Below are 25,507 nucleotides of genomic sequence, written 5' to 3'. Positions count from 1 at the left end.
AGCATTGTAGTATTTAATGCAAAATAGGCCTCGGTACGCACCTGAAACGATATAGCAAGTACATTGGGGGATATTTTACAGAAGCCCTGAAAGGCAATTATGATTTATTTTTTCTGGTGCTCTATTTTCTGAATAGTCTGAACTAAATTATTTTCTTCCCTGTGTTTATGCCTTAAGAAACAGGTTTTTGCTAGGATAATCTTTCTAAGTTCCCTAAAAAATAATGTCATCTGAGAAACAGGAAGGGAAAAAGGTTTTTCCATGTAAATTATTTTGCATCTGTTGTTGTAATACAAATTCTGGTGACAAGAGACTGAAGTTCACCACTATCCCATGGTCTAAATAGGACTAAAAGCATTCATGTGAGTTTAAATTTTTCCATTCACTCGAGACACAAGGTACAAATATTGTGTGTTAGCAAGTTATAAAACTTAGTCATGTCTTTATTTTGGCTAGAAATGTATCATCACAAATCAGCTGTAAAAGATGAATGCTTTAAATCCCATTTAGAACATAGGTGGTGCAGTTCAGCCTCTTGTGGACGGAATGAGTATTACAACAACAAACACTTAAGAAATTGATTTTCTTTTTAAATGATTACATAAAAAACATTTCCACCTGCCAAACCTTTTTTTCACCGGTTCCACGGATTATCTTTTCAATGGAATTTAGAAAGATTATCCTGACAAAACCATAGACTGTATATAAGAAGTAGACATAGTCACCTTGAACCTCACCCATTTGTTTGTGGACTGAGGTTTTGAAGCCTTGATTTTGGCGTTTTGGCCATAGCCATCTTGGTTTTTTGCAGAGCAAAATACAACCAAATGCTGAAAAAGACATGTTTAGATGGCCAAAAAGGCTACAAATAACATTAACTGAAAACACACTGTAAAAGGGTTCCAAGTTCCAAGACGAAAACACAGAGAGCACCCAAACTGGACAACATGGTGGTAGCGTCCTGTCAAAAACAAGGTAGCCCCACCCTTAAGCAACGCCGCTTTATCGTCTATTTTACTATAAAGGGAACCATACTTTTCTAAATAAACCTCATGCTGTATTGAAGAAGATTTGAAACTAGTGATTAAGACCATAAGCTCATTAAGAACATGTTTACTGAGGTAATAAACCAAGTGAGGGGTAGGGTCATTTTCTCATTGACTTCTAAACAACCTTTTTGCTACCAAAGGAGTTGCCCCCTGCTGGATATTAGAGAGAATGCAGATTTAAGCCACTTCCACATTGGCTTCGCTTTTCAGCCCCAGAGGTTGCCTTTCCCCCCCAGTTCTTAAGTCATGAACACATAAGAGAAAACTATTTAGATCAGACTTGTTTTTTGCTCACTTGCGTCTCAGAGCTGCCATCATTTATTGACAGAAAGACAATTTAAGAACAATTTATTATCCATTACTGTTACAGTGTAAATAAAACAATACAAATAAAAGATAAACAAGTCAAATTAAAGAAAAAGTTATAACAATAACATGACTGACCAATAACAGTACACTACACTACATTACACTACACTACACTACACTACACTACACTACACTACACTACACTTAACATAACAAAACATAACATAACATAACATAACATAACATAACATAACATAACATAACATAACATAACATAACATAACGACATTTTATTTTATAACAAAAGGTGAATGATGTCTTCTACTGATCAGTGTCAGATGTGAGAGACGATGAAGATGAAGAGGCATCTTTATTGCGCATGTCCAAGACGAACCCTAATGCTGCCTTTAGGTAACTTCGGAATACTAGTTTTTGTGTTTACGTAGCTACTTAAAACACATAAAAAAAGACCAAAATCTACACCCAGTGCTGTTTATTATATTAATGTGTATGTATATATTTTTTGTGTTTCTATTCAGAGTAGTTGTTGAAAGGCTCATTTTCTGACAAGAGGAACATTTGTGTATCGTTTCAAATAGAAGAACGACTTTACGAGAAGTACATGAAGGCAGCACACACTAACCCGTGGTCCTCATTCATCATGAGCTGTTTGCTTTTCAAGCTAGCCTTTAGCTTCACGCGTTAACCAGTTATATGTGTAATTAATTGGTCTTAACGTTACCCGCTCATTTATTTAGCCGTTCATTTATCTGATGATTAGTTTGAACTTGAACGACACTTTCCTGCTTGGAGTACTGGGGACTAACGTAACGTCTCGTGTTATGGAAGATACACGGAGGTCAGATGAGCGGTGGGCTGTCAACAGTAATGTCAACAATAACGTCCACTTTGACAGCTGTTTGTTGATATTTCAGCACTGGTAAGGATGATATTGTTTGCACTGGGAGTTGCAAGGTAATCTTATTGTTACATAGGTGTTGGCTTTGCATTATTGCAAAAACATGGCCGATCCAGGTAGAGCTAAGGAGATTGACTGCATTGCAGTTAACCTAAGTGGCTTTTCTTGCTAGCCTTGCTTTGCTAACATAATCTAGCTAACTGACAGTTACTGTCGTCTTCGTAAACGGTAGTTTAATAGATAACTTTGAACCAAGTCGATACATCATTTAGAGATAATCTAAGAGCGTTACATTCCAGTTTAGCTCAGTTAGCTAGCTTATTAGCTAATGAACATGTAAGTTAAATATGGGAAGGGGCTTTCCACACTGTCAACAACATATGCCCATGTAGTTAAGTGGCCCACTCTCTTTATAGTTGTTCGTGACAGCAGCGTTGATTTCAGTGTCAATCGAAACGCCATTGATACATTCATTATCGTTATTGATACATTTGTTCTCAGATCAATTTAAAAGTGAACCATGCCTGGGAAACTGAAGGCCAAAATTGTGGCAGGGCGCCACTTGCCTGTGATGGACAGAGCCAGTGACCTTACTGATGCTTTTGTAGAGGTGAGTGAAACGTAAAGAGCAAGACTTCAAATGAAAACATTCACATTTGTAACAATTTATATATCATGCATATGGTTTCAGTATGGTTGGTACATCAGTATTACTCAAACAAGTAAATGGGGGCATTTAAAAGATGTGTCTTGTGTCGTTCATGTCCCAGGTTAAGTTTGGAAACACAACTTTCAAAACCGATGTCTTTCCCAAATCCCTCAATCCACAGTGGAACTCAGAATGGTTCAAATTCGAGGTAAGAGGCCTGTATGCTTCTCTTTAAACATGGCAGGTAGTGATGGTATTATTTTAATGCACATACACAATATACAATATGGATTCATTACATTTCAGCATTCCTAACCTCACTTACACTATTATCTCTGCTCTCTTTTGTCGTCTGTCCCTCTCTTGCTGTGCAGGTTGATGATGAGGATTTGCAGGATGAGCCATTGCAGGTCACAGTGTTGGACCACGACACTTACAGTGCTAACGATGCCATAGGGAAAGTTTACATTGACATTGACCCGCTGCTGTGCAGTGAGGCTGCCTCTGTCATCTCTGGCTGGTTCCCCATCTATGATACTATCCATGGTACAAGAAGAAACTAATCTGAACATGATATTGGCAAACTTTTTTTCCTTATGTACCATTCTTTATTATAATGTATTTCTCTCTATTATTTGTTATTAGGTATCCGAGGGGAGATAAATGTCCTCGTCAAAGTGGAGCTTTTCAATGATTTGAACCGCTTCAGACAGTCCTCCTGCGGGGTCAAGTTCTTCTGCAGTATGGCTGACTTGACTTTTTGTTCACAACTGTTTGTTTACAGTTCAAAAATACATCATAAGACTCAATTTATGTGTATCCAATGCTAATTGACATTATATAGGGCAGTTACCTACAAAGAAAATAGTTTTCATTTGAGTACATTATAATTTGGATGTTTTAGCCACACAGTTCATGGTCTTATTATGAGTGCATCAACAGTAAAGGTGTCATTTCCAATATCAACAAAATGACAAGCTGCGTCACTGCCAATAGTGTATCTGTAAACAAGGAAGTGTCACTCTATGTGATTAAAGTGAAATAACAGCTGAAGAAAAGTTTAGAACGAGCTTTCTCGATTTGATCTAAAATCTTTTCACTCTATGTGGCGTTTGTCTGATTGTTTTATTATAGCCACATCCATTCCACGGTGCTACAAGGCAGCCATGGTTCACGGCTTTGTGGAGGAACTTGTAGTGAATGAAGATCCAGAGTATCAGTGGATCGACCGTATAAGAACTCCACGGGCCTCCAATGAGGCCCGTCAGAGGCTCATCTCTCTTATGTCTGGTAAGAAAATTCACAGTGATCCTCTTTTCATGTCGGTGTGGAGGAAGAGGAATTTGGCCTTCCCTGTTCTCACCCTCTTCTGTTAATGTGGCTGTGTTTTTAGGAGAATTGCAGAGGAAAATAGGGCTTAAGGTACTGGAGATGGGCGGGAATGCAGTGGTGGGCTATCTACAGTGTTTTGACCTGGAGGGAGAGTCGGGCCTGGTGGTCCGGGCCATAGGTACTGCCTGCACACTGGACAAACTCAGCTCTGGAAGCGCCCCCAACTCCAACACACATATGCACCCTAACACAGCCCCACCTTCCAATGCCTGCAATTCCCCTTCTAAGGATGGAAAGGAGTGAGTATGAACCATCAACACAAGCATGGACCCTGCCTCTTTTTATGTGCAAGTCTTTACTGCAAATCTAGTATGTGAGAATGGGGAAAGATGATCGGTGTGTGCATGAGAGGAGAGCGTGTGGATGAAATATGCTGAATGCTAGTGTGTGTGCATAGCAATTAGTCCTGTGTGTGTCTCAGAATCTTTTATTCCCCTTTGTAGTTTGTGTCTATTATGTCACGTGTATTGCATCATGAAACTAACAGCTCACAACATATCCTGAGACACACACATGTACAGTACACACACAGCCATCCTCCCTCAAAACCCCTCCACCCTTGTCTGATCTTTTAGACCGCTCTTGCATGGCTTTCTGCTCCGCTTCTGCATGTTCTAGTGCTGCGTCTTTTAGTGAGTATCTAGCACACACGTGTTCTGCTCAGCCTCTAACAGCGTGTGCTTTCACCTTGTTCTGTTGTCCTTACGCTGGCTATAGAGCTTGTGATTTCATCCAAATCCTCTAAGCATAACTACAGTTGAGTGCATGTGTGCCTCTTTTTTGCATTTATACAGTGTATCTGTTTCTCAGTGTGTGTCAGATTGTGTGTATCAGGGTTGTAAACACCTTTTGGTTCCACCTACTGCAAAGATTTCTGTCAATGGTAATGGTATTTTTCATTAGGATATATTTTTTTAAATGTCTCTTCAGGTTCGAGCTGCAACGATTAGTCGACTTATAGAGTAGTCGATCAACAGGAAAAACTATTGCCAAATATTGTTGATAATGATACTGATAATCGATGGTAGTCCTTTTTCACTAAAAAATGGCTGTTTTCAGCCTCTCAAATATGGAGATTTCCTGCTTTTATCTGTTTTTAAATCATATCAAACTGAATATGTCTGGGTTCTGGACTGATAAAACAAGATGTCAAGACATTTTTTACTATTTTCTGAATTTTCATAGACTAAATGATTAATCAATTAATCTAGAAAATAATCAGCAGACTAATCTATAAGGAAACTAATCATTATTTGCAGCCCTACTACATGTCCGCTCATTCCTGTGCCTGTTTTGGACTTTGTCACACTTTTCTTTGGTGTTAGCTTCCCTGTTGTGCATGTTTGTGTGAGACTGAGATTTTTAGCCGAGAGCTATGCATGAGTTTCCTGCTGCTTTCACGTGGCTTTAAATTGAATAATAGGGGCATAGAGAGGGCGTAAAAAATAGATTTATTTTCCTTTTTTGTCTCCTTTTACACTCTATTGCAATGTTGCGGTGTTGGTTCTTGTGTGCGTCTCTTTCTCCCTCTCTGGCTCTCTGGCTACATTTGGATTGGGACGTTTCTCACTGCTTGTGTCCAAATCGCTCCTCTGTCTTCCTCCCTCTGCGTGCTGATTGGTCCAGGTCTCCCCTTGCCCACGGATGCCGCTCCACCCACAACAGCCCAGTGCATTCGGCCTGCAGCTCCCAGAGACTGTCCCAGAACTTCTCTGTCTCTGTTCCCACACTCATCTTCACTGGTACGAAGAGGCAGGGAAGAAAATAGATACAAGAGAAAGGGAAGAAGTTTAAAATACAAAGAAGTACATGTTTATATGGAAGGGGAAAGGTGAATATATTTTTTATGGAGTTTGGTAGGTTGACAGCCACATAGTAGCAATACAGCCATTGTGTAGACTGAGGTATCAAGACAAAGAAGGAAGGCAGACTCTTATACCTTGTCAGAGAAAGACCAAACGTTCATATTAGCTTCAAATCCCTCCACCTGTCGTGTCTTTTTCCACGATAGTCAGTCAGGTTCCCCGTTGCATCCTTCTGCAAGGGCCTTTGATCTCTCCACGGTCACCCGACCTTTGCTTCATTCCACTGGGACACATGCTTCAGCCTGTCATCCTCTGTTGAATCTATCCTTCTTGTGTTTTGCCATGTGGCTTTCTTTAGTTTACTGTGTTTGTCATTTGTGTTTACCTCATTTTTCGCTTTCCAAGCTTGCTTTTTTTGTTCTCCAGCCATCCGTAGCACCTCAAACACACCTCACCCAAAGCAAACATATCACACATTAACAAAGACAACTTCCCATATAATGGCAATGCTGATCCACTCCCATATATGCACACACACCCACACACTCAGAGGGTGAGGTGGTGACTGACGTGTGTGTGTGTGTGTGTGTGTGTGTGTGTGTGTGTCATGTTCTCCTGGCAGCCCGGTATTTGGTGAGGACCTGACCTCGTCTTCCGGCCCGCCAACCCCTTTCAGAGCCCTCCCCACCACCTCCTCCTCTCCTCCCCCTTTCTCTCCCTCCAAGCCATGCAGCCGCCAGTCCTCATCATCAGACACTGACCTCAGTTTGACTCCCAAGACGGGTAAGAACACTTGGTCCCGTCTCGCTCTCCCATTCCCATCCCTCCCTTCTCCCTCACCTCATTGTGGTGCTACTCCTGTGGTGGTTTTTAAATTTCTGTTTATTTAATTTAATTTTTCATTTTTTTTTTCATGGTTGAGTTAAACATTATTTAATAATAAATGATGTTGTAAATATTTATTTAGCCATGTTCCATCCTCCCCCTTGTCCTCAGTGGCCTGGTGTGTCTTCATACTCTTGAAAAGATATATTTGAGAAAGCCTTTAGTTTGTGTAAAGACACACCAGATCTCTGTGATAGTTTTGCTTCCCCCCCCCCCTCCCATGTTGTTGTGGTCTTTAATTGAAGCACTGTGTCTCATGAGGGGCTGTTGTTGTCTAAGGTCACGTCTTCATTAGCAGCCATTATGGTAGAAAAAGGTAAGTTTAGTCAAACTCTGCCCCAAGGACAGCTTGAGCCCATTTTAACGCAGTTCAGCTGTGAACAAATGTATAGCCTGAAGAACCTTCTTACCAGAGCCGCTCCCCTGAACCCTCAGGAGGGGACCAGCAGTACCCCAAGTCGACCTCACTACTCCTTGTTCCCACTCCTTTTTCTCTCTTTTTCATATTTCTTCTGCTCTCTCATCTATTTCTCATATTCTCTCCCTTTTCCATGCTCCCTCTTTTTGCTCATTCACTCATTTGTGTGAACTTGCAGCCTATCCTTATCTTTTGCATACCTTCTTTCTGTAGCTTGGTTCCAGACCTCTGAATTGCCTCCCACATCTCCAATTTGTTCAGCAATTCAAATGGGTCTGGTGTTGTGCGCAGGGATGCCATTTTCCCACCAATTGTAGAAACAGTCAAGCAACACAACTTTGAAGGCATTATCTTCTTGAATAGCTTCGTAGCTACATCCATGAAAAATGGTGACAAACGTGGCAGTTGTGCATGTTGTTGTAAGTGGACTGAAGAGGACTCTTCTCTCTAACATGTCTTCCTCTATCCTGTAACTTAACATATTAAGTTAACTGCTCTTAGCAGCCTCTACCAGAACTTCCATGCCGACTAAAAATGAAGTAGATGGGACGATACATCACACTCGCTACAGATTGATTTGAGATGATTAGATGAGTGAGTGTTTAGAGCAAAAGAAAACACCAACATTAACAAGAAAACCGCTAGCATGAACACAGTGTCATGCTTAGCAAATAAAGTGAAACAAAATGGCAATTCAATCTGATTATCAGGTTATTCTTTCTCTACGCTGCTGTCCACTTTCTCCCCGTCACGTCCTTGTCCCCCTCCTCGGTTGATGTGCTTCTGACTCTCCTCATTCCTCTGTCCATTCTGAATATATCTGTGTTTCTCTGTGCACCCTTCATCTGTTTTTCTGCTGGATAGAGGAGCCAGTGAGACGCAGGCCTGGGATCTTCCTCTGCCCCAGCTCCCCCACCCTCGACACAGACATTCTGTCCCTTCCTGGTTCTGGCTCAGTGGGCTGTGGTTACAGCTCTGCCCCCAGAGCCACCACCCCGCCCCCTCCCTCCACCATCCACTCAGACACTGTCTTGCTGAGAAAGAGCGTGTCCTTCACCGAGGACCTGCTGCTGGCAGCCTCCGGTATAGTAGGACTGCTGTGTGTCGTCAAGTAACGGAATCCTACAACAGTGTAGTGTTGGCGCCTCTTTTGCATATTGGGTCAACAGCAGGACTGCTCAGATTGACTTGACTGGTGTCATTTGTAACAATTTAAACATGCATGGTGCAACTGCCCAGAGCTCATTGTGAAACAACAATACTGACTGACTGATAGTCCTGAGTCCTACCCCAGCATGTGGTTTGATGTGTTTATCAGGCGTACCCAAACCTTACTCGAGGTTCAGTAGTTGTGCCTGAATAAGAGAGTAGGCTAGTCTTAGCATGAGGGTGAAGCAGGTTTTTTTCTTCTTTTTTTTTTACTGTTCTCAGTTTAAGGTGTGTGCAATTGCAGCTGTTGCTTTCACTTGGTTTGTCACAATAACATTAATACTGAATTGTAAATAATCAACTCACAGTTTGGCACTTTAGTCCATTGACGTGTGTGTTGAAAGTGACAACTGAAGCCGGACTCTCCTCTGTGATCAGGAATGGGCAGTGGGGGCAGCGCCGGGAAGGAGGCAGGGCCCTTGAAGACTCTGCTCAGACAGCAGACGCAGACGGCTCTCGAGCAGAGGGTACGGTGATTCAACGCTCACATATGCTCATACATGTATTTACTGACTCACTCGTATGCAGACATTTGAGACTGAAATGCACCGCAAAACGCATGTCAAAGTGTCCAGTTTCATGAATTTAACATACACATATATGGTGTTTTGTCACACGCTGGACCTTGATTGACTAGGTACATTGAAATGTACAAGAAAACAAATATAACACCTCAAGAGGCAACACAATGACATCCAGTTTGCATTGCATATCAGCCTCAGATGTCTCAGACAGTTACTCTGTGTCGCACACTACTTTTACCACACCTGCATTGTTTGTGAAAGATCACTAAATTACACTTAAGTGTTTAATGGGGGAGTGGGTCTGTGTAAGAGCAAGTAATGTTCCCTTTCTCTGTCCTCTTGACCATTTGTGCTACTCAGGGAGCGTCCTCCTCTGGGTTATTGTTAAACGCCAGGGTATGTCCCATCAATGTGACTCTCTCTCTCTCTCTCTCTCTCTCTCTCTCTCTCTCTCTCTCTCTCTCTCTCTCTCTCTCTCTCTTCCCCCCCCCCCCCCCCCCACACCTTTCCCCTAACACCCTGACCAACTGATGGCCACCACCAAGTCTGATTCAACTCCCAACCCTTCCCTCCTCTGCTGTTTGTAGATCTCAGAGTGGCAGGCTGGGCTGAGCAACATGTCAGTGGGTCCTTGTATGACCCCGCTTGTGTGTTTGCTCGGCCCCCCACCGCCGCACTCTAAAAGATTCACAGACATGTTTGGCGGAGGGCTGGAGGCTAGGAGTCGTGTTCCCTTCAAGTTTGAAGGGGTGCCTGACTCTGTGTGTGTGTGTGTGTGTGTGTGTGTGTGTGTGCCTTCTGGATACTCATGTCAAACACCTCCCTCCTTTCTGACTTCTTTTCCTGAGTCTGATTTTGGTTTTCCTGTGTCGACAACGGGAATGAGCACGCTCACCTCATCACCTCATTCTTGCCTCCTTGCTCTGAGTGGGAGGAGCTGTCAGTCAAATTAGTAGCTATCTCCTTTGCTGGAGTACTGGACAAGATAGAAACTTATCAGTAGTCCCACCTAATTTTTCTTTCCCCACGAAAAGCATTCATCACATATACCTGCATGGTTGGAAATCACAACGTCCCTCAGATTTTCTGCAACGGTGGTTATCACTTCTACCTATACCAAGATGCTAACAGGCAGTCAAAGTATATCCAGCTCCTTGTGTCATTGATCGCATGGATTTGCATTATTTGACTGGAAGCAGAGGACCAGCTGACATGTTAGTGGACAGCAAAGCATGTAAAACAGAGTCATAAACCACAGCCAGGACCTTGTGTTTGTGTGTTCTTCACTCTCAACTCCAAACCTAATTAATGCATTTATATAGATTTGTAAGGATTGAATGGCTCACTAAATCATTGATACAAAGTATGTAGGCTTTATTGAAAATACATTTTCTCAATCACTTCCAGATCTATTTGAAATGCTCTCAAGTTTGTGTCTACAAGTGTAGGCTGGAATGGGGCGAGTGGGGACTCCTCATGGGTAACCCTTGCATGTGGGGGACACCATCACTCTCAATCCTTGCTGCATGTTGGCACTTTTCCTCGTACAACAGTAATAACAGTATCATCACCCAAGTCTACACAGTTAAAGATACAGTGCATAGAAAAAACAGGCGTCAATGCATTTTTACATTCTTATTAAAAGATTAGATTGCTTTGTTTTCACATATAATTAGTTTTTTAACAGGATTCTGTTCTTTTTCATACACTGAAAAAAAGACACTTAAAATCTAATAGGATGTTAGAATCATGGTGGCAGTCACTAAATATCATTAGCAAAAAAAACATTGACAATGTCCACTGTGCGTTTTCCCTTACTGTAAGTGACCCGGCTGTTTTCTATCTGCAGGAGTTCCCCTTCTTCACCTTGACGTCTTTCCCACCTGGTTTTCTGGTTCATGTCGGTGGAGTGGTCAGCGCTCGCTCTGTCAAACTACTGGACCGTATACACAACCCTGGTGAGTGCAGCGCACATGAGCTCACAACTTCCTTATGTAGCTCGTCCATTGTCGTGTGAGCGATATGAGTGGGCTCCTCCATTGACCTACATTATCGTGTGAGTGTGCCGTCTTGTTGCAACTGGCTGTTAGTTAATGCTGCCCAGTATCCTCTTTTCCCGTGTACGGTCCTGGTCCCAATCAGTTTGATTGTTTAGAGACATTATGTTGAAAATCTTCAGTTCTACACAAGTCCTAAAGCAGGTGAAAGCTGTTCCTGGTCACACTTATAGGCTGCAGCTTTGTAGCATTTTGATGGATATACAGTTAGCATAGGCTCATCAGCAGCTGTGTCAAAAACATTTTATGGATAGGGGCAACTTTCACCTTGTGGTTTGACTAACTGGCTTTGAGTAATGTATAGTCTGTGCTGGTCATGTGGTGGCTGTGTGTGTGTGTGTGTGTGTAATTGTGTGCTGTGGTGCTGCTCTCTGGAGGTGAGGTGCAATAGTGTTGCATGGCTCCAGTCTGTTGCCTGCTGCTTCTGTTGTCTGGTGTTGTTGGCTGCAGGTGGCGCTGTGGTAAGGTACTGTGGGGTTTTATATATTTGCTTGTAAGTTTTCAAATAGGCCTTTTATCTCTTTGTCAAAATCCTGATATTTTCTTGTCATTTGTAGACTTTTGTAGAAAAAAAGAGATTTATAATAAGACATTTGCTCATTAGGCGAGTACCTGCCTGTCAAAGGTCTTTGACTATCTGAGTCCACTCTGCAGCTTCAGTAATTCTTCCCTTTGCTCGGATTATTGGTCTTTTAACCACTCTGACTCAAGTATGTCTGATAATTTAGGGACAGGGGAGTGCTGATGAATGTTGGCTGGGTAATGATAAGCGGGGTTATTTTTAGATATGGACAGGGTAACCAGAATAAGGTGCCTGAAAAGCATGTTTACCAATAATCTGCAAGAAGTTCTATGCATGCAATAATTAAGTTAAATAATTAAATTTAAAATGTAAAGTTTTCATATAGTTTTCCCTGATCCAAACTTGCAGGTTTATCTTGGAAACTGTTCTGAAAAGAGCCCTGTTTACTGTTGCTATGCCTTGACTATATCAACTACAGAACAACATTAAAGGTAACCTGTGGAGTTTTTGACCACAAGTAGCTATGTGTTTACAAGTGGGTCCCTGTTTTGTTTGTATCGTGCACAAGGACGCACAAGCATGCAGTTGATGCATGCAACGATTTAAAATGTTAAGACATCGGCTTTTATCAGGAAGGTTTGTTAAACCTCAAACATACAAACCATTTTGGTGAGAAACTCTCAATGTAAACAAAACGTTTCGTGTTTACAAGAAAACTCCACAGAGCACCTTTTATAGATTTAAAGAGTATACTTGAGTTATACTGCTGCTGCATGCTCATATTTTGTATTATATAGCTTCTCTTCTCCTTAACTCTATTCTCCTCTTTTCTTCGTCAGTCGTCTTCTTTCGAGATTGTGTTAGTAGGCCAGAATATAGTTTGTCTTTGCATAGTGACTGTGAAGTGCGGTCTGTCTTTGCATAGTGGTTGTGTAGTGCTGCTGTTGTGCTGTGCTTGTTTGTTAGACTGTCTCTTCTTTTTCTCTCTTTTCTGTACTAACGGTGTGTTCTGGCCCAGCCTTGGGTAACACGCGCTCATACAAACTGCTAGACTGGAATAGTGTCACTGCAGGTATTTCCCCCCTTTTACTGCTCTCACCCACAGGAGGTATGGCAGCTCACTGAAGTTAAACTTGTCCCTCTTTGCACCCAACACTGACATTTAACCAAGGTACACCATCTTATCTAAATATTCAACATTAGCTGAATTGTGTATCACTGAAAATGGATGAATTCAGTGAGCTGCCATTCTCCTCTCTCTAATCTGTGTGAGTGTGTGCTGAGCTGAGTTGAGCATGCGCTGTGTCCCCACCCCGCCCCATCTAGCCTGACCTGGCTTTCTCCTACCCCCCTGCTCATCCCGCTGCACTGAAGAGCTGCAGCTCTTCCCTAAAAATGTCCCTGCGCTGTTCTAACGCTTCCTGAATCAGCATCGCGGTCAAACCTGTCTAGACCAGAGGAGGTTTACTGTGTGACATAGAGCCACTGACCGGGCATGTGCATCCCTAACTCACTGGGCCGTATTCATACTGAGAGAAAGAGAGGGAGAAGGAGGGACGGATGGATGCATGACAGGCAGGTTGATTTGATGGGTGACAGTTGAGGAAAATAAAAAAATGGATTTGGGATGTATGATTTGAATGGAAGGAAAGATGTGAGCTTGGGGAATGGAGGAAGTATGATATCACTCAGTGTTCTCTAACTTAAAAACTAGACTAGATTTGGTGGATTTGGTGGACTCTGGTGAATGAATATGGCCCTTCTCTGCCCATGAGCGTACACATGGTCATGAGCGTGCACGTTGGTGAGCCTGTGCCTGTGTGACATGCTGCTTCTGGTTTGAAGGAACCCACCTCGTGGGTCTGATGCCTGGCCATCAGTCATTATTCTTCATCTCTTAAGTTGATCTCCAATTATTTTATCCTCAGTCATTCCTCCCCCGTCTCACCCAGAAGCTGAGTTTCTCTCTTTTTTGGGGGGCTCCGTAAGCATGTGGCCCTTTCAAGGAGTCATGGGGTGCGGCTCAATACTCTAATGTAGCTCCTTTCTTGCGTTCTTTGTTCAGTGATCAATAAATGAGTGAGATTAAACTCACAACTGGCAACGACTAGGCTCTGCTGAACGATGTTAATATAACAGGTGGTATTGGAGCAAAGCCTCATGAGACTATTGAAACACACCCATGGTTTAGCCGAATGAAGTATGATGAAGGCGTAATCCCTTTTTTAATTTAAAAGTTTTGTCATCAAGGTAGGAAACAGTAAACACATCAGACACAGGGTCTTTTTATGTAATTAATATTTTTTACCAGACAGCAAGATTCTCTTCCTATGGTCAGACCACCACAGCTAAAACATACGTAACGGCTGGTTACTGTATCTCTCACACGTGTCCTTTCTGTTCTGAAAGGAGACATGGAGGAGAGAGAGACAATAGGTTTTCAGATCATGTAAGCATTTAAGGAACACACGAGTAACCTAACCATTGACTTTGCCTTCATCATCATCCTCAAACTCTCGTTTCATCATTCTCATTGTCACTTTGTTTCACAAACTGATGGTTAGTTTTGGCTTGCTTTGATGCACCATTTAATTCATATATCATCAGAAAATACAAAGTGTACTGTTTTGATGTCTGTTTATTTTCTGGTAAATCAAAGCAATCAGATTAGATACAGACTTGTCGTATTTCCGTAGTGTTTGTACTTGTCAGTATTTTTTTTTTTTATCTGTCTATGTTGACAACAGTTAGATTAACTTTAGTGTTAACTCCTGTTAACAGACTTCAGTGTTCAGTGAGGTTTTGATAGATGATTCAGCTATTCAGAATCTTTTGTGAAAGCTGTCTGATTCAGATTTTTGTGTCTTGCAGATGAGCCAGAGACTCGCGACGCCTGGTGGGAGGAGATTCGCCAGGAGATCAAATCTCATGCCAAAGCCCTTGGTTGCCATGCTGTGGTGGGGTACAGCGAGAGCACTAGCATCTGGTATGTAGTAGTACTTAGACACTACAAAATATTTCCTTCTTTTGCCTGTTGTTGATTTTCAAGTTATAAACCAGTTTGTCTTAAACGCATAAGGTTCCATGTCCGGTTCTCATCCACTTTCCTTTCTTTCCCTCTTGATCTGTCCATCTCCCCTCAACCCAGTGAGGAGGTGTGTATCCTGTCAGCATCAGGCACAGCAGCCATTCTGAATCCTCGGTTTATGCGTGAAGGCTGCCTAGACATCGTAATCACCGACCACAGGTTGTTATTATTCAGAGACTGCCTGACTGATTTTAATCCTTGTATGTGTACAGTTTGTCAGCACAGCTTGGATTGAGCTGATACCAGATGGTGTGTGTTGTTTGGCAGGTTTGAGGAGCCGTCTCCCCCGAGCTGCGGCTTCTGCCACATCCCATATGATGAGCTCAACATGCCCTTTCCTGCCCAGCTCACCTACTGTTACCAATGCAGACGACAAAAGGTCTCAAATATATGTATCTTGTTTGCTTAAATCAAAGACTCCTACATGTTAAACAAATCTTCGGTTGTCTATATCAGTGGTCCCCAAGCACCGGTACCGGTCATTTGGTACCGGGCCGCACAGAAAGATTGAATAAAAAAATATTTTATTTTGAAAGAGGTTTTATTTTGAAAAATATACATACATCCGTCTGTGTCTCTTGACACATGTCAAGACCTTAGGTCAAGACGCTCGTCTCAGTCACGTGATACTTTACATCAAAAATTAAGCCCACAAGCAACAATGAGTGGAAAACAAACGTCTTTAAAGAGCTTTTTTGGAAAAGGGAAAAGAGTCAATGAGGAGACATTTAAAAGACAACATCAGGAGTCCTACTTAAAATACGTGTTTATCGCAACAGGTGATTCTCATGCGCCGCTCTGCATAATACACAGGCTCGCACATGAGGCAACAAAGCCTTCATAGCGGCTTCGCAGGCACCCAGACATAAACAATTGCTGATGGCCACCACATCAACACATGCGAGTGCACTGAGAGCGTCATACTTAGTGACTAACTGTATCGCTAAGAGAAGAAACCTTTTACTATTGGTGAAGAATTGATACCCCTATATTGGACCGGCTCGTTGCAGAGACACAAGCTCAGGGCTCCCACTAATTCAGCGTAATGGTGAGTTTCTTTATGCACTTTATATTTGTTAAAGTGCCGACTTTGAAGGCCGGACCGTGAAGATATTGTGTTACATGAAACCGGTCCGTGGTTGGGGACCGCTGGTCTAGTTCATGAATACAGTTTGGTGGAGAAAAAAAAAAAAGAATGAATAATGAATCATTTTTATGTTATTTTTTTTTTTTTTTTCAAGGTTCCTGATGTGCTGTTCACAACAATCGACCTGCCAGCAGAAGCAGCTGTCACAGGGAAGGGCTGTCTTATCCAGGCCAGGTACAACATCTCACAGTTTAAAAGCTCCGAGCCCTTTTTCAATGATTGCTAACACAGAGAAGAAACACACCAGATCATAAAATAATCAGCACTAGATATTTGAAATGACAGTAACAGGATTTTTATATTAATACGAGGAGGATTTAGCACAGTGAAATGTAGCGCATAGGGAAGAGAAAACTAAAATAAGCTTACTACACTAAGTTAAATCACTCTGATTCAGCATTCAGTGCAGTGACTGCATGTAGGCTGAACAACACACAGAGACATTGGTCAAAGTGAGTTAATGCCAGTGTTAATTGTTTTCTAGACTGTGTCGTCTTAAAAAGAAGGCCCAGGGTGAAGTGAATGCGACTGCCATCTCCAACCTGCTGCCGTTCATGGAGTACGAGCTGCACACTCAGCTGATGAACAAGCTGAAGCTGCGGAGTATGAACGCTCTGTTTGGCTTACACATACAGATCAGTGTCGGAGAGAACATGCTTCTGGGTCTGGCCGTAGGTTGACATTTTAGAGTGAACAACCATTCATGTGTTTGCTGCAACACTGTCCTTTTTAAAATGTGTGTGTGTGTTTTCAGTCTGCTACAGGAGTGTACCTGACAGCCCTGCCGGCACCAGGGGCCATCCAGATTGCGGGGAAGACTCCTGGTGACCTGAGCAATGAGCACCACATCCTCACCATCCAGAAAAGGATTAATGACACCATTGCCAAGAACAAGGAGCTCTATCAAATAAACCCTCCGGTGAGACCTGAAGCACATGTATTAAAGACAAGCTTTGTGATTTTAAATCCGCAAATTCTCCCCTATTGTGCCAGGTTTTCACTGCTGAGTAGGTCTCTACAGTGTTTCATCAGCTGGGGTACCATGTGGGTGTTGCCCACACCAACTGTAAATAGAAAGCTTGTGGAAACTGTTTTAACTAAAAAGTTTAAAATGGTGATAAATCTTATAAATGTACCTTTATCTCGGGTCAATTTTATGTGATTATGTGTTTTAAGGGCTTTGATGTCAGAGTAATATCTACAGTTTATGGCCATTAAATACTTAAGAATTGTGCCTGTCACATACAGTGTTATATCAAGTTAAATGTTTTTCTTTTTTACACAAGTGTAGTGATTCTTTTTCACAAACGGATACATGTTGTGCTGAACTGTTTCCATTATTTTGGGTATAACTCTAGTCTTAAAATCATGTACGTAATCATACATTATATAGTCTGTTCTTTGTGAATGGTGATAAACTTACCCCTCTTGTCTCTCTCTGGTCATTAAAGAAATTATTTGCCCTGGACCCTGAGGTGTTCTGCGGCATAAACATGGTACTGAGCACGGCAACCTTTTAGCTGTGAGACGCAGCAAAGCATGACAAATATTTCACTACATTAATCGTAATACTACACCACTTTTACTATAACTGTATAACCACTCTTAACTGGGGACGTTTGGGAGCAGGTAGTTGTGTAACCGACTCCAGAGTCGCAACTCACTGCAGACCCATTGTATCTGTGTTAATGTACTCTTATTATGACCATCTACCCTCCGTGTGTGTGTGTGTGTGTGTGTGTGTGTGTGTGTGTGTGTGTGTGTGTGTGTGTGTGTGTGTGTGTGTGTGTGTGCGCGTGCGTGTGCGTGTGTGTGTGCGCGTGTGTGCGCGCGCGTGCTTACTCTTCCAGATCCATATTCAAATTAACCATGTGCGTGTGTCTAATGGGTACTTGAGTGTGAGCATGTGGTGTGTTATTAACATAGACTTTCTTACTAGCTGTACGGTCTGGGCACATGTGAGATGGAGATGTGGGCTGCTGCGGTGTTCTGGTGTTCACTTTGACATCCCGTCTGCTCAGGTTTTGTGACCCTTTGCTTACAGGAGATGACAGAGGAAGTGGTTGGTTCTCCGATTCCTGAGCCGAGGCAACGATCCAGACTTTTCCGCTCCCACTCGGAAAGCTCAGACGAACAGTCAGAACTGGACCTCTCCCACGGCAAGAAGGATGCATTTGTCCTGGAGGTGTGTATCTATACAAATAAATATGTTTATATGCAACTATTTCCATGGACAAGTGTAACCATTTGCTGTAATTTCTATAGATTGATGACACTGATGCTGTGGAGGACATCCACTCCCTCCTCACTGATGCTCCTACCCCCACAGGTATACTCAATCTACTCACTACACGGCAATTACAGTGGTTAGGGATGTCCAATACATTACATTTTTCTTTATCGTCAACTTGCGCAAAGTGGCCCTCTGGCAGTGAGGACACACTTTTTGTGGCCCTCCCTATCCTCAAAGTTGCCCATCCCTGCCCTAGAGGATCATTATGCACTGCACATGCTCAGTCAGTTATCTCCGGATTGCGTCTAAGCTCGAACAAATATCACATGTCTCTGCTTCATCATTAATGTCGCCATTTCCACTTTTATGTCTTCAGGTTTCTACAGCTGCAACACTGAGATCATGCCTGGGATTTACAACTGGACTTCGGGAGTTCAGGTTACTCTTCATAATACAGTGTTACTTCCTTCACAGTTTCAAACCTTCTGTTATCTTCAAAACTACAATTTGAATATAGATATAACAAAAATCTGCTAATATGGGAAAATTTAAATTTCTGAATGCTATGTTTATGCTATGTGCTTCTGTTACTGTCTTGCAGATGTTTACATCAGTGAGGGTCTTTAGGTTGAGTAATGCCAATCTTACTAACCAAGGCTTGAACAAGATCTTCACTGACCTATGTGAGAATCTGCTAAAGGTAAGAAGCCATCATTGATCAGTTGGTAATCATAACATATGTGGTGCCATGCTTATCCTTTGTAATGTGCATGTCATACACTGTTACACTGTTTATAATGGTCCTTTCAGTTGTTGTGTTTTGAATAAAGAGTTACAGGTCAATTCATTGTGTTTGTTTCAGAGTTTTTACTTCAAGTTGCGCTCTATGATCCCCTGCTGTCTGTGTAAGCTCAACTTCACTGTAGCAGTGCCAGAAGAAGAACTCATACAGGTGAGCGGTTTAAAGCCATCTCACGTTTGTGAAATTGCAAACAAAACAGAATTGATAAGTCAAATCTTATATCTACTACTGTACTGTCTGTCTGTCTGCCTCCCCAGGTCGCAGTGACAGCCGTTGCCATGACGTTTGACAAAGACCAGAATCAGGAGAAGCCAGCAGATAAGCCTGCTACCAAAGGTCTGTCTGCTTAAAAGGAGTTATTTATTGGTTTGGGGAAGTTTTTAATGTCATTATCGCTTTCACCTGAGCTTCGCTCAATTTCTGGAGCAGCTCTGCTCAAATGCAGGGAATCACATCGTTGACAGCACTGAGGTTTTATACATTATGCACAAACATTGCCATTGCACCATAGTGTGAAACTACATTTTCTGATGCCTCGTGAACGGGAAGTCAACGGGAAGTTGGGTATCATGTGTTGCTAGTCAAATGTATGATGTGTAAATTACAAATATCGTTTTATAGTTTGAATACACAAGCCATCCACTGTGTCGTTTAAAGCTGTGTCTCTAAGCGGAGCTGCATCTTGATCCCATAGTCATGCAGTTTCTGAGCTGAGATAGGCTATCATCAATATTCAACAAACCTTGAAACTGCTTTTAGAAACATAAAAATCTTTTTGTTTTTTGTAGTATGGAAGTAGGAAAACACACCTAAGAAACATTACTTCTGTTATGTTTGAAATCTAAAGCACCTGAGTGACTCTATGTGCTTCTTTTCAGGAGGTGAGACTGAGGAGCAGCTGCAGTTTCCCATGGAGTTATGTGCTGAATCGTCATCCGCCAACGCTCAGCAGTCATCCAAAATCTCAGGTAGCCTTTAATCCTTTCTTAAAAATGTCTCCCTGACCACCTCCTCTGCCCTGCTTCAATAACAGGCACTGCCCATCTACTCCACTAACTGCTATAGGTACAGTCTCTTTACTCACCCCAGCTGCAAAGCTCTTCCACAATCAGCTGGTTATGGTTCGTTTACCAGGTAAATAAACAGTGATGTGTCATAGCCCTGTGTGTTCTGTTTGAAGTGAACTTAGATGACCGTGTGATGTCTAGATGAGATGTCATGCTCCTAAAGCAGCATGGCTTACTTTGCGTTCATATGAAATGAACAATGAGCAAGCAGCTTGCCAAATCTATAGCAAGTATTGACTATAGATGGAGCATTTTGATGTACAAAACATTTCGATGTGGAGGTGAAAGCTAAGTAACACATGCTGTGCTGGCCTTGTGGCTAGGGATTGATCCTGAACACTTTTTCCTTCCCTGCCAAATGAGAAGGTAGACTTTGATGTCTGTGTGTGTGTGTGTTTGACAGGTGTCCCAGAGAGCACCAATGTCTCATCCAGAGGTGAGCCTCCTTCCCCTCAACCATCTCTCCCTGCTACCAAAACTACTACACTGCCCTGTTTTGACTTTTCATCCCTTTGTCTCGGACAGAGTTATCCTGCACCTCTCCCAAACCTCATCCACTTTTGTTCTTTTCTTTTCGTTTTTGTGTCCTGTTTTTTCTTTTTTTTCTCTCTCTCTCTCTTGTTGTTGTTGTTGCGTTTGTGTATGTTCGGGTGTGGGGTGTGTGTGTGTGTGTATGTATGTATGTATGTATGTATGTTTGTATGCGTGTGTGTATGTGTGTGTGTGTGTGTGTGTGTGTGTTCTCTCCAGCTGCCTCCGTTGATTACGGTTCCTTTGCAGACAGATGCAGCACCTGGCTAGAGCTGCTTAGGCTGAAAGCTCACACCATAAGACGAGGATCAGTTAAGACAAGTAGGAGGACACAGTCTCTAGCACACTCCGGTGATGATACCCACAAATACAGAACACAGTTTCACAAGCAATCACACACACGTACACACGCACACACACACGCACACACGCACACACACACACACGCTCGCATACACTCACACACCCCTCCATGCATGCCGCTGGGGGGCGGAGCATCTTAAATCAAGCACCAGCTTTTTAGCTAGAGTGTGAACGTTGAAGCCCCGCCCCTCAGAGGGATCCACAATCAGCAGCTTGGCTTTGAAATGCCTGTAGCCGTGGCAACCATGATGACAAATTAATGGGAAGTAATTATTTCCGTATTCAGCGTGCTTGTACTTGTCTAGATCTGTAATGGATGAGTTGCAGCAATTTGATTAAAAATACTGGAGGAATTCCAGTGAATTGATTTTTCTATGCTTTAGTGAATGTACTTAAGAAGACATGACATGATTTGAGGATAAACTGTACACACACAAATTGGAACACATGCAATGTGGTAGAAATCAAGGTGGACAGGCAGGAGAAATGCTTTTCTGCAAGATCTGGTATGATTTTCAATCCTGTGCACAGTAAGTGAACTACAATCTAATGTGTGGCTCTGAAGGTTCCTGGTTTGATGGATGTAAGCCACGTCAGGTAAATTTGCAGTAAGACGATGGAGCATCTTTCACACTCTGGCTCGTGTACATGTGCCCAGCTCAGCTCATAGCTGTCTATGTCCGTCTCCATTTCTCAAGCCTCTTTCACAAATGCAAAGATTTATAAATATTCTCTTGTGTACTTCACTGTACTACAAATACTGTATTCACACTTGTAAGCATACACAGCTGTGCCCAGGTCTGTCCGTCTGTCTGCAGACACTGTTTAACTGTCTTGTCTGTTTGCTTCAACTGCACGATATGCATGGCAGCGCACGCTTTCCAAGTGATTGTCTTGGCACCACACATCCACACCACTGCATGTCAAGGCACACATGTTTCTAACGCACACGGACAACTGACATACTCGCAGATAGGTACACATGTGTTAGACCTGCTGTGAAAACGCTAACAGGATTGCATTTTTGCACGTACATTCCACATTCACATTTCTTTCTGCTTTAAAGTTCATATCTGTTTTTATTTTTCCACTATTTTTGAGTGTTTTCTGGTATCTCCATTCCCTTTCGTCCCCCCCCTCCCTTCCTCTTGTTTTCTTTTCACGCCTCCCTCTTTTGGACCTCTGCCTGCTCTCTCTGAACTTGCAGTCTCATCTTTGGAGCGCTGCAGTCCACTGCCTGAGGGACGCTCCCGCTCGCTGCGCTCCAACCGCTCGTTCGGGAGCAGTTCAGTCACCGTGGTGAAGATGACGCCGCTCTCCTTCCTCCCTGGAACACGCATCATTAAATACCTTGGGATCATCAACATGTTTTTTATAAGAGAGACAACATCGTTACGGGAGGTACGACTGCAAGTACACACTACACATGTGAAAGCCCCAGGATCTTGTGCAAAGTGTAGACATACCTGTACACATGAAATGTGTGTTTGTCCTCTGTAGGAAGGTGGAGTCAGTGGCTTCCTCCATTCATTCATAGCAGAGGTGTTTGCGATGGTTCGAGCCCATGTAGCAGCCCTGGGTGGCAATGCAGTGGTGTCCTACAGCATGAAAGAGTGTATGTTGATGGAAAATCCAAACAAGAACCAGGTACTCCAACACACCTATTACAGTCCATTTAAACATGGAAGTAGGCCTGTCGTGGTAACTACTTTTATTGGATGACATATTGTCCCTGAAATTATATTATTGTCATTTATGTTATAATATAATAGCATAACAATGCAAGTACATACAAGAGTAATTGCCTTTTAACTCTTAACAATATTCAGTCATTGTAATTGTAGTGTGAAAAAAATATTAATAAAATAAAACCACACGGTCAAAACAATAAATAAACATTTGACACGTGGGTCAACAGGCAATATACTGACAATCCAGTTTCTGAATGGTTAGGACCTTTGTTAACAAAAAGTGCAAGATAACAACATAGTCGCATATAAATTATATACAGATATAAATAACAACAAAAACACTCCAATAAACTACTCTCTGCATGCTCAGATCTCAGTTATTCTTATGGATTAATCTTCCTGTCTTTGTTCCTCCTCAAGGCTCAGTGCCTCATTAATGTGAGTGGTGATGCCGTCATCTGTGTCAGGGAAACGGACCAAGAGCCCACCTCCTCAACCACAAATATCGGACAGATCTGCGCAAGTGGAACTGATGGGGCCTACATGACAGTGAAACACGGAGCCTCACTTTGTTTGCAGGACACACAATCTGAGTGAAAACGCTCTCAGAGTCTAGCCGTCCAAATATGAATCATTTATGTCTGCCTTAAAACTCTGTAAAAGATCCAAAGGTTTGGACACAGGTAATAAAGAACAAGTACCCACACACACTCAAAAACATGCAGTGTGGATTGATATGGGAGTGCAGAGTGTTTCTCTGTGTTTTTCTATGTTGAGCATGAGAGCATTTGTGCAGGAGATACTAGTGTAGCTCTTTGGGAATTTAGTCATCTGATTGTTTCAAAGCAACAGCCAAAGGACCTCTCTGCATCTAACTTTTGCCTGTTTATTACTTCCGTCCAGCTACAGTATGTTGGCCATTCCTTTGTGCATGGGCACAAGTGACGCGTTAGGCAGCTATGACTAATTTGTCCATCCACAGCTCACAGGAAGAGTCATTAAATAGTCATGCGAAAAGGGACACAGTTGTATACTATCAGATCTGTTCATTTCAGAGCAGACACATAATGACTGACAAACAAGGCAAGTATTTAAACAAAGTTGGTGCTCTTCCTCAAAATAGAAAATGCTCACTGGAATGGAAATTTTGAAGAGAAAAACCTGGTGATGCCATTTTGCTATAATTATCTACTCGTTCATTGGTGTCCAGTTTTAATGTCTAAATTAGGTATTTTGTATTGATTTTGTTGGTAGATAATCTTGCTCATTTCTGTCACAGTATTGCTCACAGGCAGTATCCTACAGATAATCACATTTCTTCAGAAAGTGTCAAATAATGATGTCATCTACAATAAAAAATAACAGGCCAAGTGTTATGGCAAATGCACGTATTTTTGTAGGCCAAGATTTTTCCTTTTAGAACAGCAGTTCCCGTGTATTCCAGTGACCTATTTTATAAATTAAAACTATTAGAATTTATTTCTTCATATTGAAATGGTCAAATCAAAAGAGCATAATGCGTATGTCTTTTATTCACTTACATCAGGAGTGAGAGGGCAAATGGTTATGGGAATAATGTCGCCCTTTGGGGTCTAGCAGCAGGGATGGTTCATAAAGTCTTTGAGATTATTTGTAATGAATGAAACCTTCAGCTGTGTGTCTGCAGCAACTCTTCCTTCACTTGCAGCTCTAGGATCAGTTCCTCTTCTTGATGCTTCTTGGTGTTCATGTAAGATTTCACATACCTTTGTCAAGCTTCATCGCTTTTGCTTTGGCACTCATGTTCTGAATATAATCCTGATCTGTCCATCTTCGACTTTTATGTCCAATGCTGAAAAAAAAGCATCTTATCTTGTAGGTGCCACCTGAAGATAAACTGTAAATGTTCTCTAAAATCAGATTTTAGTATTTTTGTAACATAAATGTATGAAAACCTACAACTCATTTTACCTGTGCAATGAATTCCTGATGTTTTGACTCATTGTATCAGAGAATAATGGTACTCTAATCTGTTTATGTTCAGCTTCATATATCTGTGTCTAAAACTTGAATGTACATACTTAGATGCTTTTGCCTTCTGACTAGCAGCATGCAGGCCCACTTTTTATTGCCATTAATCGGTATGCTCACCTGGTAAGTCTTGCACAATAAACTCAGTCAAACCAAGATGCATCTGTTTATCATCATCTTTGATAAGTGAACATACGTAGAAAGTGATCTACTGTAGGTCCACTGCTATTTAATGCCAAGATTTAGTTTTGTCTGCTGTATATGAACCACGGGAATAGACACAAAGGAACTATTGTACCATTGCACTCATTTTACCCAATATGTTTGACTAACAAGGCAACGGACAACCAGCATTATAATCCTTGTGCCTCACTAGGGACATGTTTTGCTAGAATGTTGTAAATTCAACCTCTGCTCCTATACTAAGTATATTATAAACTGCGTAGCCACAATACAGACTCTTAAAACAAAAAGGTCCCCATTGAAACACATTAATACCACGATTTTTGATCACATTAGTTTTTACTATGTTCCACCAGATTGAGACATTTTCTCATGGGGCAAATACATGCTATTTTCCTGGTTTCGTGAACATAATTTTTGAATGCATCAAAATCAATGATGTTGCTAATCATTGACATATCCCGGACTGAAAAAAATAAAACTTCCCCTCGCATTTAGTATACAGAAAATAATTAAATTTGTGTTGTTTCCATAGAAAAACTGATATTATCTAAAAAAACTGGCTTTTAAGGGATTAATATCAGAAACTGAATGGATAAATTGGTGGTGTTGATCAAGACTGATGTTAGTTAAAATAACTAATAACTAATAAT

General features: G+C 41.9%; 1 protein-coding gene across 6 annotated transcripts; it reads left to right on the top strand.

Moving 5' to 3' along the window:
* Positions 1-1,976: 1,976 nt before the first annotated feature.
* On the top strand, positions 1,977-24,827 carry c2cd5 (C2 calcium dependent domain containing 5). Of its 6 annotated transcripts, none has more exons than XM_029433698.1 (30): positions 1,977-2,298; positions 2,779-2,887; positions 3,048-3,134; positions 3,301-3,472; positions 3,572-3,667; positions 4,061-4,216; positions 4,320-4,557; positions 6,746-6,906; positions 8,291-8,509; positions 9,014-9,102; positions 11,009-11,117; positions 14,611-14,725; positions 14,888-14,986; positions 15,095-15,206; positions 16,069-16,148; positions 16,459-16,645; positions 16,729-16,893; positions 17,426-17,470; positions 18,019-18,159; positions 18,240-18,303; positions 18,584-18,645; positions 18,809-18,907; positions 19,070-19,159; positions 19,267-19,345; positions 19,888-19,977; positions 20,480-20,512; positions 20,827-20,928; positions 22,178-22,371; positions 22,471-22,617; positions 23,082-24,827. In XM_029433698.1, exons 2-30 carry the CDS (start codon positions 2,798-2,800, stop codon positions 23,256-23,258), a joined length of 3,498 nt encoding a protein of 1,165 aa, XP_029289558.1. In that variant the 5' UTR covers positions 1,977-2,298; positions 2,779-2,797; the 3' UTR covers positions 23,259-24,827. The 6 variants fall into 6 exon arrangements, with proteins under 6 accessions (XP_029289558.1, XP_029289555.1, XP_029289556.1 ...); XM_029433695.1 differs by having other exon boundaries at positions 20,827-20,958; XM_029433696.1 differs by lacking the exon at positions 17,426-17,470 and having other exon boundaries at positions 20,827-20,958.
* Positions 24,828-25,507: the final 680 nt, after the last annotated feature.

Source organism: Cottoperca gobio, chromosome 6 (assembly GCF_900634415.1).
Source record: "Cottoperca gobio chromosome 6, fCotGob3.1, whole genome shotgun sequence".
Classification (NCBI taxonomy): Eukaryota; Metazoa; Chordata; class Actinopteri; order Perciformes; family Bovichtidae; genus Cottoperca; species Cottoperca gobio.
This window is presented reverse-complemented; position numbering and strand designations above follow the sequence as displayed.